This window comes from Coturnix japonica, chromosome 21 (genome assembly GCF_001577835.2).
Source record: "Coturnix japonica isolate 7356 chromosome 21, Coturnix japonica 2.1, whole genome shotgun sequence".
Taxonomy (NCBI): Eukaryota; Metazoa; Chordata; class Aves; order Galliformes; family Phasianidae; genus Coturnix; species Coturnix japonica.
The window spans coordinates 2,983,309-2,999,542 of NC_029536.1; the positions used below are offsets into that span (position 1 = coordinate 2,983,309).

Below are 16,234 nucleotides of genomic sequence, written 5' to 3' on the forward strand. Positions count from 1 at the left end.
GACGGAAACCAAAGCAATATGTATTCTTTTCCACTTTGTCAAGGCTTATTGAACCTGGATTTTTGTCTTAGAAACTGAATTCTGAAACAATGTTATAACTGGTAACCCATGTTGAGTCTTTGTATCAATTCAAGCCTGATTTTAAATATTTCAAGAGTCAACAGAGATGTGGAGGGCAAAGCAGTACCACTGAGAATACAGTTACAGATATCAAAACAGTTCATTTCCATTTTGATACTATATTGCCATTATATAAAAGTCTTCCACTATTAACACTTGGTTTGCATTTACTCCAGACACACAGGATGTAAATCACCAGGAACAGGAGACCAGTTGAAACCAAACTTCCCCTCAGCCAACCACAGATTCACTTACTTGTGGGATTTCTTTGCATTTGCTCCATCTGGTCCCTTCCCACAGTCATAGGCCTGTATGGTGAACGTGTAGTCCTTCTGCAGTTCACAGTCGAGTTTCTCTTTGGAGCGTATTATTCCCTCACCAGTGGATTTATCCACTACCACTGCTTCAAAGGGGACATTTTGCCCATGAATTTTAAATCCACAAATCTCACCTACAGATTCAAAGCAACAGAGGTTAGAACTGGTCAAAATCACGACGCTTTTTTTAAATGAATGACCAAATAGTTTGCAGCCAAGGGTTTGTGAGGGTCTGTGGACAAAGCAAGAGCACTGTGCTTTAAAATGGGTGATTTCTGGGAACTTTAGTAAAAAGAAGCATACGTCTGCCTTCCAAGCAACTCGTTTACTTGCATCCATTCATGCAGGAATACAAAAGAGAAAAAGAGAAATGTAGACAGGCATTTCACAGGAGTACTTGAGATAGCTCTAGGGTAAGAGTAGAACTTATGAGAGCACACAGCCAAGGCCACTTGTAATCTCTTCTATGCCAAGCTACTGGGAATAGCTGGGCGGCTTGTTTATTTTGACCAGAGCAAAAGGTTAAAATGCACAGTTACAAGTCAAGGGATGAGAAAGCTTCAAGGACAGGTTCAGCACCTTAATTACAGAAATTCTGTCAAGAGATCAATGAACAAAGTCTTCCTGTGCAATGTACCTGACTAAAATTAGGGAATCAAAATAAACTACCGAATGAGAAAGGTAGAAATACCAACTTCTCAGGCATCCATTTCAACAGCTATCTACTAACAGACCAAATTTATTAATCGAGAAAGCTCTCACAAGGGACAATTTGGTAGGCTTTCTATTCCATTCAATCTCTTCATCCTAATGCACTTGAAATGAAGCTCCTTGTACATCATTCTAAAACACGTCTGAGCTTGAGATTACGTTACAAGTCACCTTGCTGGCGCAGTTGGGTCAATCTGTCAGCAGGTAATGAGGACTGAGCCCTTGCTGATCCAGCTGCACTAACAAAAGCCGCTCAACCTTTGATCAGCTGTATTGCGTTTTTACCTGCATAGCTTGTTATGAAAGGGATTCTCTTCTACCAACATAAACCACTATTTTATTATAACTGCAGTGGAACCACAGTACCAAGAATACATTCCTACTATAGATACACCTACAATCATTTTTAAAATGTACTTGATTCAGATTTTAAGCTATTAAATACATACTAAAAGAAACACACTGCACAGAAGGTGTTAATAATGCTTTGGCACCATTATATTTTACCAAGCATATCAAAAAGCAATGTCCAAAAAAGGAAACTATCTGTGAAAACATCAGAAAATGTTCCTTTTCCCCAAATCATCAGTGCCTGCATAATGTACAATGATCCCCAGTGGTTCAAATGGATGTCTGATGTACAGATATTTCTAACCAAGGGTTTGGTTACATAACAATTTTATCGATATACTTTAAAATAGAAAAGAACTGGGAGAATAAATGGGACAAAGAGCATGACAGGATCTTCTGTTTAAGTGCTGATTCCCCATTTCATAACCAAAGTTAGTGGGTTAATATTCATAAAAGGGATAGAAAGAACCCTTTATCACCTTCTTTGGTGACTGTCACCTCAAAACTCTCTAAAGGAGAAAAGATAAACCCAAGTCAGTAATACAGGAAAGGTTGAAAAAGGAACAAATAAGGAAAAGGCAAAGATGCACACATTACACAGAAAAACTTTGGGACAAAAAGTCTTTTACAATTCCAGTAGTGATTTGTTGTAACTGTTACCATTTTAGAGTTTTAGTTATGTTAATTATGATTTAACCTTTTATCTCCAGCTTGTCATTCGCAGAATTCTGAAGCGAGAGATTTACATTGCAGGCTTATCTAAAGGCTTTTTGTTCTTTAAAGAATTCAGCTGCTAAACAAGAAACATTCAAAATTTCATGTTGATAGAGAATTATCCATAAAGTTGAATTTCCATCAAAATTTACCGCTACTCTTCTATCTACAGACAGGGTAGATACTTGAAACAAACTTCTGGCTACTATCCTGAAACCAAAACCAGTTTGTATTCCTGTTTTGATAAAAACAACAGTCACTGGATGTTTGTGCTTCCAAGCCGTATTTTATCAGTATATGCTGTAGCGTTTGCAAAGTTTAAGTACTGCATCAAACTCAAAGTGACGGTGCTGCAACAGTTCTGAATTAAAGATAGACACACTCAGCTATGACCCTAATGAAGACAAAAGCTTTAGTTTATGAAATCTGGGCATGTAGGAGGAGTCTTTGTATTTTCACTGCAGTACATTTCTTTTCCAGGTTCAATGACCAGCCAACACTCTCTACCATTTTACTGATGTAAGATGACTGTATGAGGCACCTTGAAAGGCTGCACAACTTTTATGATAACTGACAATCCACCTGCAAGGAATCTCCTGCGCCTTCCAGGACCTCTAACCTTGAGAAGCACACACTGGGTGTGAAACATGAAGGTTACTGAAAAAATATATGAAGGGAACACGAAAGCAGAAAGCCTGGTAATGGGAGGAAGAGGGAGAAGTGTGTTAATGTAGCAGTTACCCATGTGGGACAAAGGGAGGCTGGATAACAACTGGTCACTTCATAACCACCTGAAGTGGACTTTAGCTCAGGCACCAACTCCAATTTTGGCTTTTAAGACATTCAGGCTTTCAAGCAAAGACATAAAACAAGCTCTTCAGTTAATATCCATCTGTCTCCAGATGCTTTTTAGGGCACAAAGCTTCTGCTCAAGGTGTACTAGAGATCAATGCCTGCCAGATATTTCCCAGAACAACAATTGACCCAACATAATTGTATTTTCCACTTCACGCTAATGAGATTAACAAAAATCCCTTTTATTTCTGCATGGGCAAAGTACTTCAAGCTGGACAAGTTACAGTACCTAAGAATTACAGGGTTACCTATGGGAAAATTGCACTAAAGGAGCAAATGCACAGCTTCCATCTCTTCAAAATATTACACACTGATTTAGAACTGTTTCAAGACAATTAAGACAACTTTACAAATGAACAATCCCACACATGGATGATGTTCTTTTTCATCTCAGTTATAAAACGCATAATGCCACTGAGCAAGCTTTGTACTATGCAAGGTATTTAGTGGCAAATATGCTCCCTAAGGTTTCATGCTATGTCATATATGCACGTCACTTATTCTTGTTTCACCTTGAAGTTGAGATGCACCGCTGAAATGAATTTCTCTCTCTCTCCTTATCCTTTCCAAGAATAAAGATAGACCTGTAATTGGATTTTTATTTGATATACTGGGAACCGTTCAGCTAAACGCCATGTCAGTGGGACAGAACTTTACTTCACAGTGTTCTGACTCAGCTGTACTTACAGTTGAAAAATTATCTCACTTCACAGATATGGCTGCATACCGCATTTGATGTACGTTTGTTGAATTACTCCTTGGATGTGACAAGATCAAATCCACAGATTACACAGTGGCATTCATCTTCTCCACATATTGTTTCCTTACAGCCACCATTCCAGCTGAGCACTGCATTCATGCTGGCCTGCTGCAGACAGGATGTCAGCACAGCTCCCTGCCCTAACCAAACAAGGGCTGGCAGCACAGCGTGGAAATGCGGTGCTCACCCACCAGCCCATGTGCACTATACATCTCCAGGGAGAGGCTGACTCTCAAAAGGCTTGGTGGATTTTATTTGATTTTAAGAGAACAAACTGAGATTCTGCAAGACCATTTTTAAAGCTCTATTCATACTCACGCTCTGAGTTAAAAATTCCTAACCCCCACAAAAATAATTCTTGTGTTCCAGATCATTAAGAGTAAGCTATCGTATTGTGACTGTGTTTTTCCCCAGGTTTTGGAGGGCAGGGGGAAATAAGAACCTTATGACAGATTCCTTCCACAGAGGAAACACTTCAAACCTTTGGCTAGTAAGACCCTCAGCAATATACATTCATATACAAGTTTGTTTCAAATGCAATGCCAAGTCAATTCTATTTTGCACAGTGAATGGAAAATCCGTACTAAGAGTTTGAAACATTAAACTGATTTTAGACATAAATTATGCTAACATACAATAGAAAATGTTGTTGCCCTTTATTTTATGATCAAATTCCAGCATGACTCAATTTGTAACATAGAGAAGTTCCAGTGAAGAGCTAGAAAGGTCATTGTCTTCCCAGGCAGATCCATAACAAATACAAAACACTGATGCCAGAGGGTCCCTATGAATTACACAGGCCCAGCACATCTAAATTCAAATTCTGCCTTCAAAAATGTATTATTGCAGATGCAAGAGCTCACCAAGTTATCCTAGAGATAGATGTCTAAGTAACAGTATTTTTGCATATCTGCATGTAAGGATCCTACCCGCAGCAGAGTAAAGTACTAAGATATCCCTCCTCCTTGCCCCACAGTTCATGTACTACAGAGCATTTAAATGAACTATTTTCAAGATATTTTGACATGCTGAAATTTAAAGTGAAGCAAAAGATTATTTAAAATATTATAAAACTACAGACAGTTCAGAAGGGTTGATAGCTCAATTAGGAGGCACAGCTAATTAAAATATCCAACCTTCTGAAGCGTGAACAAATCTGATTTGCAATACCCATATACTACTTAGGGCTGAAATTGGCATTTAATCCTGAAAATGCTTTGTTTTGCTGTGAGAACATGCTGTCACTAACCTAATGGGTTTCTCACACGTAAACACCCACATAGATGCTGCTGGACAATAACAACACTATTCTCCATTCTAGGACATGGCTATCACACCACCAACTAAAAGTGGTAATGCTGATTCAACACCACTCCCACATCTGCTCTCCTCAAAGACGGATTCAAGTATTGTTCCATTGCATGGTAGACATAAAAAACATTTATTTAACCACCTAATCTGCAAGTGTAGAGTTTAAGCCTGTGTTGACCACTGTTAAATACCTGCAGATGCTGGTTAGTGCTCTTCAAACATGGTTTTCCTTGCAAACCATTGGAACACCTTTCCATAATAATGGATCCAGTTAGTGAATGAATATTCTTGCATGGTAGATTCCAGAAAAAAACAGCAACAACAAGCAAACACTACAGCAGAATTTTGTAAGAAAACTGCTGGCTGTCACTCCTATGTCAAAAGTGAAAAATTACCATACATTCCGAAAATGACTTTTGTATCATCTCCTATATGCTTTGTTAGAGGAGAAAAAACCTTCAAAGTGCTAAACCACTGAGATATACAGGAGATAGGAGACCTGAATCATCATTTTCAAGCAAACACAGTACTAACTGTGCTTTAGTGTTCTGATCTGAACCAGAAAAAAATAAAGCAAAAGGAATGATGTTTCATCTGCATTATTCAGGCTGCAAATCTCAGTCCAGAGAGGCTCTGCTCATGTAGTTGAACAGCACCTACAAGAAAAGACCTCTTCAACTCTACTCCAGTAATCTAACACGAGATTGTAAGATTATGAACAGTCAGCTTGCTTCCACATCTCCTCAGGCAGTATTAAGCTGGTACCAGTGAAAAACTCCATTATCAGAGAAGATATTCTGCACAGCAGCAAGTCTGGCTCAAACCCACTTCACAACATTCAGACCCTTCCCAGATGCAGGAACCTGCTTATATTTCGGAAGACTTCAAAAGAGCCAAGTTTCAAACTACTGTTCCTCCCAAAATTAAACAGAGGTCAGATTCCTAGCACTACCTCATAGCTAAAGGAACCTCAGCCTCAAAATACATTACATCATTAAATAAGTCTCAAGCTTCACATTTCTGAAATTAAAAAAAAAAGAGTACTGAGAATCATGTTCTCTTTTGGCACCTCTGCTCTCTGATACAGATCAAGCTGTGAAATATCAGTGATTCTTTGAGTAGAAGAGGCTTTCCATTTACTAAAACTCTCCAAACTGCTACACAAACTTATCACAGAAAGCCTGAATTTTCACAGAAACTCATGGTCTGAATACTGCAGAATGGAAATGCAATCTTAATTCTACTAATGTCTTCTCAGCCTATTAAGACACAAATTGAATACTCTAAGAAAACTGTTCAGAATGAGAAGGAAACATGCATTTTGGAGCTCCAAACAACGCTGCAAAATATGGAACCTGAAGGACTGAAGAAACAGTTAGATGCTATGCAAAAGAACTCAGAAAAAGTAACACACATGCAATTGAAAGAGTATCTGCAATATACACTATTCACCACTTGGGAATGTGAATAGGGCTGTAAATATCAAATAAAACCATGGTCCATGCATGGGTATTTCCCAGGATCTATAAGCTACAAACACGACACTGTTGCTAGGGAAAATACACAGTATTTGCCATCAAGGTTTGTATTGCATCCCACTTCTTATTTATTTACCTGCAAAACGCAGAGGTGCATCTTTGTCCAGGGCTATTAAAGGGGGGTCCAAAAGAACTGTGTTATCATTTTCTGTGACTATCCCATGATACGTCGTTTCAATCCATGGCTTATGCTTGTTAACTGAAAGGGAAGAAGGAAAATCCAGGTTAACATTTTGGAAACTAAGGACTTTTCAAAAGCTCCTTATAACACCACCTTCATTTTTGTTTTCTGAATCTGAAGCAGTATTTTAATAAATTCAATCATTGAGACAAATTCCTGGCCAGGTATGTTCAGAAGAGTCCACTGTCCCTGTAGGCTTCCCAAAAGTAACTCAGATCTAAATAAGTTTCTTTTAAATATGCTGGGATTTAAGATGGCCCTGAAGTGCAATTCAAAAACCTTTTAACATTGATGGGAGCTGTTCTCAGCAGTGCCAAACATCACGCCATAAAAAGCCATATTCAGCAGCAGACAGGAAAAGACTGGCCAACAGGAGACACCAGGGGGCTACTGAAAGGCTGCTTCCCTCCAGCCTGGAAAACTTGGCATCTGGTTGGTGGATTATTCTGCAGGGAACAGAAACTAATAGTCAACAGTACGCATGGTTTCAGCATTTTTTTTTCCTGTGTGTGTTTATTATTATTATCACTAAGAGAGCAGATAGAGATCAAAAGGAGAGCTACAGGAATTCTGCTGAAGCTGTGGAGCTGTGTCAGTGCAAGGAAACAAGGCAGGAGAGGGTACAAAAAAGGACAAGGAGCAAGTACAGCACTTCCATATCTGTGCTGCAGAGGTGCAAAGCAAGTGTTCTGTGCCTCTGTGCTTTGCAGGACTTGCACTTTAGTTTTGTTTAATCCAGCATATGATCAATGCAGATTGCAAACATCTGCATGGGACCATAACCTCAGGCCCCTTCTGATATCTAAGCCTTGAAATCTAAGTAAGTTGTATCCCAATCTGTTGTATCACCTGTTTAGTAGCTGCTTGAGGAGACAGAGAAGCTCCTCCCAAGCACTGCCCAGCTTTGCTAGAGGTTCTAACATGCAAAAAACATCCAGATTTTGGTCTTTATGAGATACAGTACTTACAACCTCTAAAATAAGAGCCTGTGCAATCACAACCAAGTCTGCATGAAAGAAAGTACTCTGCTATGCAGTTCAGCCCTGCTTCCTCACCCTGCAGAATTACACAAGTGGACTGTCGAAGTGGCAGAGACACAGTGTTAACCTAGACACCAAAATGCATTCAAGATGTCTGTCATGCACTTACCCTGAGAAATTTAAAGAGAGATAAAAGGACACGGAAATGATTAAACGTAGATGCGGGGAACTCATAGGAAACCATAACATTCTCTTGATCCACTTTCATCTGCCATCTTTTACTGGTTAGTGGCAACAAACTGATAGAGGATAAAACCTCTTCATATACAACAAGGCAGCAAGAGAATTCACAATGAACTATTTTAACACAAAGAGTGTTTAATTACTGCCTTGTGGTTTTACTCAATATGGCAACGCTATCTTTATGGCCTCAATACACTCACACAGGCATGATTTCAATATTCAGCATAGCACACAGCCAGCTAAATGTCAACTGCAGCGCCATCGGAGGAACTTGGTGCTTTAAAGCAAACTTCTTCACATTCGAAGGGTCCAACACATCATTCTGCCCTGGGAGGGAAGGCACCGATGTCTGTTACAGTCTAAGTCTAACTGAAGCACATCTCCTAATCCAAACCTGCTCTATAACAGAAGTGCTTCACTCATACAGCTCTGGTAGTTAGAAACACGAGGAGCTGCGTATAAGTACAGATTATGTATATACATATATATATATTTAAAGCACTAAGAAAACTTCTCCTAATTTAGCAAGCTATGATAAATCTCGTTACGGTAGGACAGGGAGTTGTACAAAAAGCTTAAAGTACCATAACCACATATGAACACAATTATGATGAGCACGCTAAGCATCTGCAAAGCCTAGCGAACCTTCAAACAGGCCCAGTTAAAAGCAAAGTCATGTCATTTTATTGTGCTGCAGACAATAAAATCATAAAGCTTAAACCCCTTTGTGTTTAGGAAGGCTAAAACGTCGCCGGATTTTAAAACATAAAGCCTAAATCCCTTTGTGTTTATGAAGGTTAAACATCACTGGATTTTAAATCGCACACCAAACTAATTGCTGAATATCCAGGAAAGGCCCCTTATCCGTATTTGTGATCTCCTGACTCCAGCATAACCACATGGTGTAAGACATTCTCAAGCTGGCATTTGAAAGATGAGGCCAAGCTAATGAGTAATTCATTAATGCTTCCCGTGAAACAACTGCAGAATTGAAGCAAGAACAATTCTGATGTCAGTTGGCTTAAATAACATTAAATGTTAGACTGACAACTACCCTCTCACTTTATTTTTTCCCCTCTGAAAGCATTACAAAACTCCTGAAACCTGCAGAGAAAGTTGTCCACAGCCACACTGTTAACTGCAAACTGAAACAGTCAGTCTGTTCCAAGCCTGACACTTAGTGCCCTGAGCTGTTAATCTCCTGCCATGTAAGTGGGATAAACTACGCTGCTTCCCTTGAAATACAATATTCACGCTATCTGTGAGCACCTCCATTGGAATCTGCTGTAAATCCCAACCAGCACTGAATGTAGTCGAGTGAAGGAAGCCTCCCTGGCACATCACGGCAAGTTGCCTTCTACTTAGCAGTTAGTGACCACATGTCTTTCAGAACAGATAGCCGACCTCTTTTTCCCCAGCAGCAAATTGAGCAGTACAGCTCACACCAGAGCTTTTATTGCTGCCAGGCAATGGCTGAATGTGCATCTGCAAGGTGAGCACGAGCAGCCTGGCCAATTTGACCTGAAAATAATTGCTGCTAAGCCAGAGGAAGAAAGAGAAAGAATACGTGCCTTGAACATGGGGCTTTTAAATACCATTCGCTCCAAGTGAATGTATCCAGTTCCACATGATACTGAACAGACCAACTTTCACTAATATCAACTGGAACAACTCGTGACTGTTCTCAGAAAGGAGATGTTTCTTAAAGGAAGGATGCACCTCCAACAGCAATGGCTGACGCTACAAAACACAACCATCAGATCAATTAGCAGCATTTTTTCCTGCTGTTTAGAAGAATTCAAGAACTCGAATTGACAAGACAGTGGGGTTCAGGGCTAGCAAGGAAACTCCAGGCAAAAGCTACAGTCTTAAATTAACGGAATGAATTCAGTTCTACTATTTGAACGTAAACATACTAAAGTTAAACGTACTCCTTTAAGTCCCTTCCGAAGACTTCAGTTATCTCCTTAGAAGTGGTCAAAAGTTCACTTGACTTAAGTGGGATCTGGCATCTACGTAACTGGAGATTTAGATGCACCTCAACCAGAAGGAAATGCAGCTGACAATATTTGTTTTCTCCTGCTGGATAATTATCTCAAGTATATGGTGCTGCTTAGTCACAGTAAATATCTTCAGAATTAGATCGAGACGATGTCAAAACAAATTCATGTGAATTAAGTGATAAAACACATTGCACAAACTCAATAACAACAGTTAGTGTTTGACAGCTACACATCTCCATCCGCTCTCATCACCTGCTGACAGCTGGATGAACTTAAAACATTTGCTTTTAAAATCCAGCTCAAAGACTTCATGAAAATTCCAGAAGTGCACAAGAAGAGAAAGATATTCCCTGTCGATTCAGATGAATTGCCCTCAATGAACTGAGTAAGCAGTCCTTGATTCCTGCCCTCAAGGGCTGACACACATTTTTGATTACTGAGCATCTTCTGCACAACTACCAGCCTCCTGGTGCAACAGAACACAAGCCTTCCAGAGACAATGAAACCTCCACAGGCCTTACCTTGAATATGTATAAGTCAGTACTGCTCTGATGAAACTGCAAGCAATATCAGTAAGAGAACAAGGGCTGTGTAGTAGGTAACCAGAGGAAAATGCAGCTCAGCCAAGGAGGAAAGGATGTAGAAAGGAAAACATACTTTCTCCACCCTGAAAGCAAAGTTTAAGGAAGGGTGTAGCATGGGCTGATTGCGGCGTGCTCTGTTCTGCCCCAGCCTCACCAGCCTGCAATTCACGGCTGTGCCTCCATTTTCTAGCAGAAAAGGGTGAGGATTAACCTTGCATATAAACAACGTGAAATAAATCAGCGATAATGAAAAGATTTCTTTCTTTAAGTAGGTCTTATCAGAGCTAGAATTTTACCCAAACTCGTCTTCTAGCCACATATAAACAGTGGGATAAAACTGAACACAAGTGATCCCACAATTCCAGATCTCTGTCTCAGATCCCTACAAGGAGCCCTTGTAGTTTATGCTTTGGGGGCTGAACTGTCACACACTGGGTGCATGAGGTAACTAACCTTTATGAATTATCAGTGCTTATGGCTGGAATCCACATAATTAACAATAATCCTCCAAGCACTATATTCAGACCAAGGGCTGTAAGAACAGAAAACATAACCCCTTAACCATAACTGTTAGTTACAGTGCAGGAGCAGAAATCACTTTCTGAGGTCCTATTTTCAAACTTCACTCCTTGGAAGGCAATCTTATTTACAAATAGGGCAAACATCACCTCAGTACAGCCAGCACTTCTGGCTCTACTTGTCCGTTCCTTTTAGAAGCAACTTGTTCTCAGTCTAAACAAAAAGCCAGGGAGATGAGGCCTAATACTCCAAACAAAGGACAGAAAGACAGCTCTTCCAAGGCACTGAGGCTTCTAATAATCCATTCTTAAGGCTCCTAAGGAGGTTTAGTTCCTATGGAAGCCAATGGGAGTCAAGCAGCACCGGTCAAAGAAACCAGAAGTGCAAAACAAGATTTAAGACCAAGGCTTCTCACTCAATGAACTCTCTCATGTTTCAAGATATCACTTCTATCTTTGACGATAATGATAATGCAACAAGATGGATGCTCCTTAATATCACAAACAATGTTTCATACAGACTTCTTGGAATACAAGTATTGAGATAAGGGTCAGAAAAACATGTAAGTGCTTTTGATCAGAAAAAGTCAATGACTGCTTAAGTTTTTTTCCTGCTCTGCAAAACAGTTTCATAGCTACGAGCCACCAAACTATCAGATATTTACATCTTCGCAGTACCAAGTGCTGTCTTAACCCAAATACCAGAATTCTAACTATCTGGGATGAGGTCATCATATTATGCTGTCCTGAGGCCTGGCCTGGGTTTAACTTCAGGCCTTCTAACTTCCATTAGAAACAGAAGTCCCGGAGCTTAGCTTCTGTCCTTTAAATAGATAGAGAGATGGATGTTTCCAATGATCTGAAAATGGCGATCCAAAGCCTACAAAAACATGGACATCTTGAGCCAAAGCCATAACTAAGAGTCCAGCCATGTTCCTATTGATAAATTTTCCTGATAACTTGGCAGACAGCACAGCTTGCAGCTCAATGATCTGGGAGAAGACAACTGGCACTGTAGCATTCCAAACACGCAGTGCATTATGCTAGCTCAGAACACCACATCTCCTCCATTTCAATTTCCATAGCAGAGTTATGTTTTACATATAATGAATAGAAAAAAACAGATATATTTTCTGCTTGTTGCTTGGTTTGAACAGATGATTCTCCGCCATGCCTTTCTAAGAACGTGCATCACATGAAGGTTTGGCATTGGTTACTTCTGCCTCTTCTCAGTGTTTTTTTGCCTTGATAAAAGCTTAGAGGGGGAAAAACTCAACCCAACATCCTCCCAGACTGTCTTCTCGTTATGCTTTTGTGTATTCTTACCTTCCCCTCCCTCTAAAAGGGAGAAGGAAATCTCCCCACCAGCCCCACATTACACAGGCTGTTACTGTGCCAAAGAAACATCTGCAGTAAAGCAGCGGTAGCAACAGTGTGGTTTGTGGTTTGGATTGAAGACTTTCATAGCACCAAGTAACTTCCTGAAAAAACAAATAAATAAATCACAAAGTAGCAAAGCTTCCTTCAGATACTGTTACCTTGATTAATAAACACTGTGCCTAAATGAGGATAACTGAGATGGGGTCCAAGCAGCACAGAGGAATAACACTTGAACTGATGGAAGACGCAGACAGACATCAGAGGCATTGCCTTCTCTGCAGAGCCATTCCATGCCAGTTCTTACTCAGTTCTGCTGATAAATTACTCCGTTTTGATAGAAAATACCTCAATGTCACCAAAAGCTCTTTCTATTCCTTTCCCTTATCACAAAAGGAAATGGTTTTCACCACTCTGCCCCATTCACAGGGCTATACAGGACTTGAGAATTAACTCACCTTCCCAATCCAGTATTTCTACTCCATTTCTGCTCGTTACCAAGCCAAGCACAACTCACTTTCTACCACGTAAAATAAATCTGAATTATCTCATTTCCGAGGACTTTTAAAACCACAGATTATAAATAGAGGGAGCTGTGCTCGAAGGAAATGGAACCAACAATACAGCACAAAACTGGAAGCTTGCTATAAATGTTTCCAAACAAATGTTTCTCCTAACAACATGGAAACGAAAGCGAGAAGCCCTAGCAGCTCTCCCTCATGTTGTTATTCTCCAGAGTTCCCTTGCCATTACATAGAGCTTCTTGTAACACTCCTTACAGGCCTATCAAAGCACCACAGAATGAAGGCAACAGTGTGCATCGGGCTAAACCTGGGCTCGTTGGGTAACTCAGGTTTGTGTGATGAAGTTTAACCGTGTGTGATGAAGTTTAGCAACACAAAACATGCAGAGCAGCCCCGGGCATCAGATAGAAGGCACAGCCTGGGGTGAGCTGAAGGGCTGATGCACAGAGCTGCTCCCTCAGCTCATCCTTCACCTTCAGATACACTGAGGTTTCTTTAGGGCAGTTTTGGAGCACATTAATGCAATGCCATGTTTCCACATTGGGGTGGTAAAAAATCTGTCTCCAAGAAGAGCGACGGATAAATAGGCTGTATTTAAAGAGATGCTGTGCAGGTTAATTATGGCCACATTTACACAGCTGGCAGCCTCCTTCATTACAGACACAGCTTCTCGGTCCTCCGTGGGGAAACTGCAGCAAGACGCATCCCTAGCGAGTTGCCTTTAAGATCAAGGAACTTCCCCTCCATCCACTCACAAGCCATTTTAAAGCCACGCTCCTAATCTGCATTCAAGCCAAATGCCGGCTCTCAGCTCCGACCCACGGTCCCGGGATAACCTTCAGGTGCGTGAGCCGGGCTCAGCCCCGCAATGCGTATGTGCGCCTCGGCTCCGCCACACCAATCGATGGCCACAAGGCCACCGCCAACCGAGCGGCTCCGTGCCGGTTGTATCGCCCACAGCCGCACGGCGATCTTTACGTAAGCCTCAAGGTTACGCTCCCCGGGGGCTGGAGGAGCTGATTCCCATTCGAGGAGCGTTAACCCCGGCACAGTGCGGGCACGTCGCTTCACCTTCCCCGCAACAAGTGCGGGGCTCAGCCCGTGCTGCTGCTGAGGCGGCGTTACGTAACGGCCCGGCCCGCACCCAACGACCTCCGGGCTGTGGGTGCAGGTGAGCGCTGCCGCCCCTCCCTCAGCGCAGCGCCGCAGGTGCAGCCGCCCCCACCCCCCGCACACACGAAGGACACGGAGGACACCGCGCTCCCCGCCTCCCTCAGCCCCGCAGCCACACGATGTCGGGGGGAATCACGCACCCTTCGCCCTCCCCTTTCCCCCGCGGTGCAGCGCAGCCTCCCCCGCGGTTCTGTTTACCTCGAGCGGCCGCGGCTCCTCCGCAGAGCAGCAGCAGGAGGAGGAGGCAGCGGGCGGGGGGCGGCATGGCAGCACGGAGCGGGCAGGGGCAGCGCGCAGCCCCGGCTGCGGGGAGGCTGGGGCGCCCCCGCTGGTCCGGGCTCCGCTCTGCGTGCGGCGGGCGGAGGGCTCTGCTCGGCCCCGAGGAGGAGGAAGGGGAGGGAGGAGAAGCGCTGCGCTGCCCCGCTCCGCTCGGCTTTTCTCTCCTCCCCTCCCTCCCGCCCGCCCTCCCCCGCCTCGTTGCTGCGCGGCACCTAAAATGGCGGCCGCCCCCCCCCACACACACCGCGCTCCGTTACCAAGAGGAGGGAGCGAACCAACGGAGCGGGCGGGGGGCGAGGGACAGCCCATAGGAGGATGATGAGGGGGCTGGAGCACCTCCCCTATGAGGACAGGCTGAGGGAGTTGGGTTTGTTCAGCCTGGAGAAGGGAAGGTTGTGGGGTGACCTCATTGCAGCCTTTCAGTACCTGAAGGGAACTTACTGCCAGGAGGGGGGAGTAAACTCTTGGATAGGGCTGACAATAGCAGGACACGGGGAAATGGTTTTAAGTTAAAAGAGGGAAGATTTAGGTTGGATGTTAGGGGGAAGTTCACTAGGAGAGAGGTTAGGCCCTGGAACAGGCTGCCCAGGGACGTTGTGGATGCCCCGTCCTTGGAGGTGTTCAAGGCCAGGTTGGACGGGGCCATGGGCAACCTGATCTAGTAAAGGTGTATGTTTGGCGGCCCTGCCAGGCAGGGGGGTTGGAACTACATGATCCTTGAGGTCCCTTCCAACCCGGGTCATTCTGTGATTCTGTGTGTGTTTGGTGGCCCTGCCCCGATGGAGCCCCCGTGCACAGCTACCCCCGTGCCAACCCTCCAACCCACAGCTGTACCGAGGCACAGAGCTGAGAGTTTTGTCTGGGAAAATCTGAAAGTAGTGCAGACAAATAGCAGTGAATAGGAATAAATCACATGGAACCTGTGCTGTAATAGGAAAGCTCTTGGCTCTCCGGCCAAGAGTTGCACTTAGAAGGTGCTTAAAGAGAAGAAACGCCATAGACAGAGTTTTGACGGTGTAAATTTAACCAAATCATACTTAGATACAACTGCTTGTGTTTCATACCTATTGGCTATTCCACTCCCACAGGGAAATAACAATAAAATCCAGAACATTCAAGATCCCAGAGATGAGGTGTGTATTCTAAAGCACTGTGACTTCAATCTCAAGACACCATTTGCAGGAGGTCAAAGTGGCAAAACGATGCCTTTGGATATTCCTGAGGCTGCACCAAGGGTTTTCCATCCTTAAAACCAGCCACCCTTACCTACATTTGCCACTATGATGATGTGCAGAGAAGAGGAATTTCAAGATAAATACATCATGGTCCGCTGCAATGAATGGTGCTCCAGGTCCTGTCCTGTGCTACAAAGCCATCCCCTCACCAAGCAACCAAGCAGTCAGTCCGTTCCATTGACTGCATGCTGTAGGCCACCTGCTCAGCAGCAGCAAAGACATTTTCTTTTTTTAAAGGTAAAGCCTCAAGCCTTAAACCCCCTTGGTTTCTCAGCCTAACATATGCTGGATGGCAGATCGTGTCAGAAGAAGCTTGTAGCCCATCTGTTGCCAGATAGCTGAGTCCTTACATTCTGCCAACGCAGCTTCAGCTGACAGCGTGCTACATCATCTATTTTTCTTTTGTATGAAGGGCTGTCCAGCTCAGCATGACTCCCTCACTGACTCCATGCATGGAAAA

The 16,234-nt window shown here is 43.0% G+C and overlaps 1 protein-coding gene across 5 annotated transcripts in view; it reads right to left on the reverse strand.

Annotated features, from left to right (window-relative positions):
* Positions 1 to 14,704, reverse strand: part of CLSTN1 (calsyntenin 1) — a 31,378-nt gene extending 16,674 nt beyond the window's left edge. Inside the window, exons 1-4 of one of the 5 annotated variants that reach the window (XM_015882645.2) lie at positions 14,459 to 14,625; positions 6,754 to 6,876; positions 1,979 to 2,008; positions 376 to 571 (exon numbers count right to left, since the gene is read on the reverse strand). In XM_015882645.2, the coding sequence (XP_015738131.1) occupies positions 376 to 571; positions 1,979 to 2,008; positions 6,754 to 6,876; positions 14,459 to 14,525 (416 nt within the window). In that variant the 5' untranslated portion in view covers positions 14,526 to 14,625. Of the gene's footprint in view, positions 1 to 375; positions 572 to 1,978; positions 2,009 to 6,753; positions 6,877 to 13,842; positions 13,865 to 14,458 lie in introns of those variants that run through there. The other 4 variants (XM_015882647.2, XM_032448754.1, XM_015882648.2 and 1 more) reach the window with 4 other exon arrangements.
* Positions 14,705 to 16,234: the final 1,530 nt, after the last annotated feature.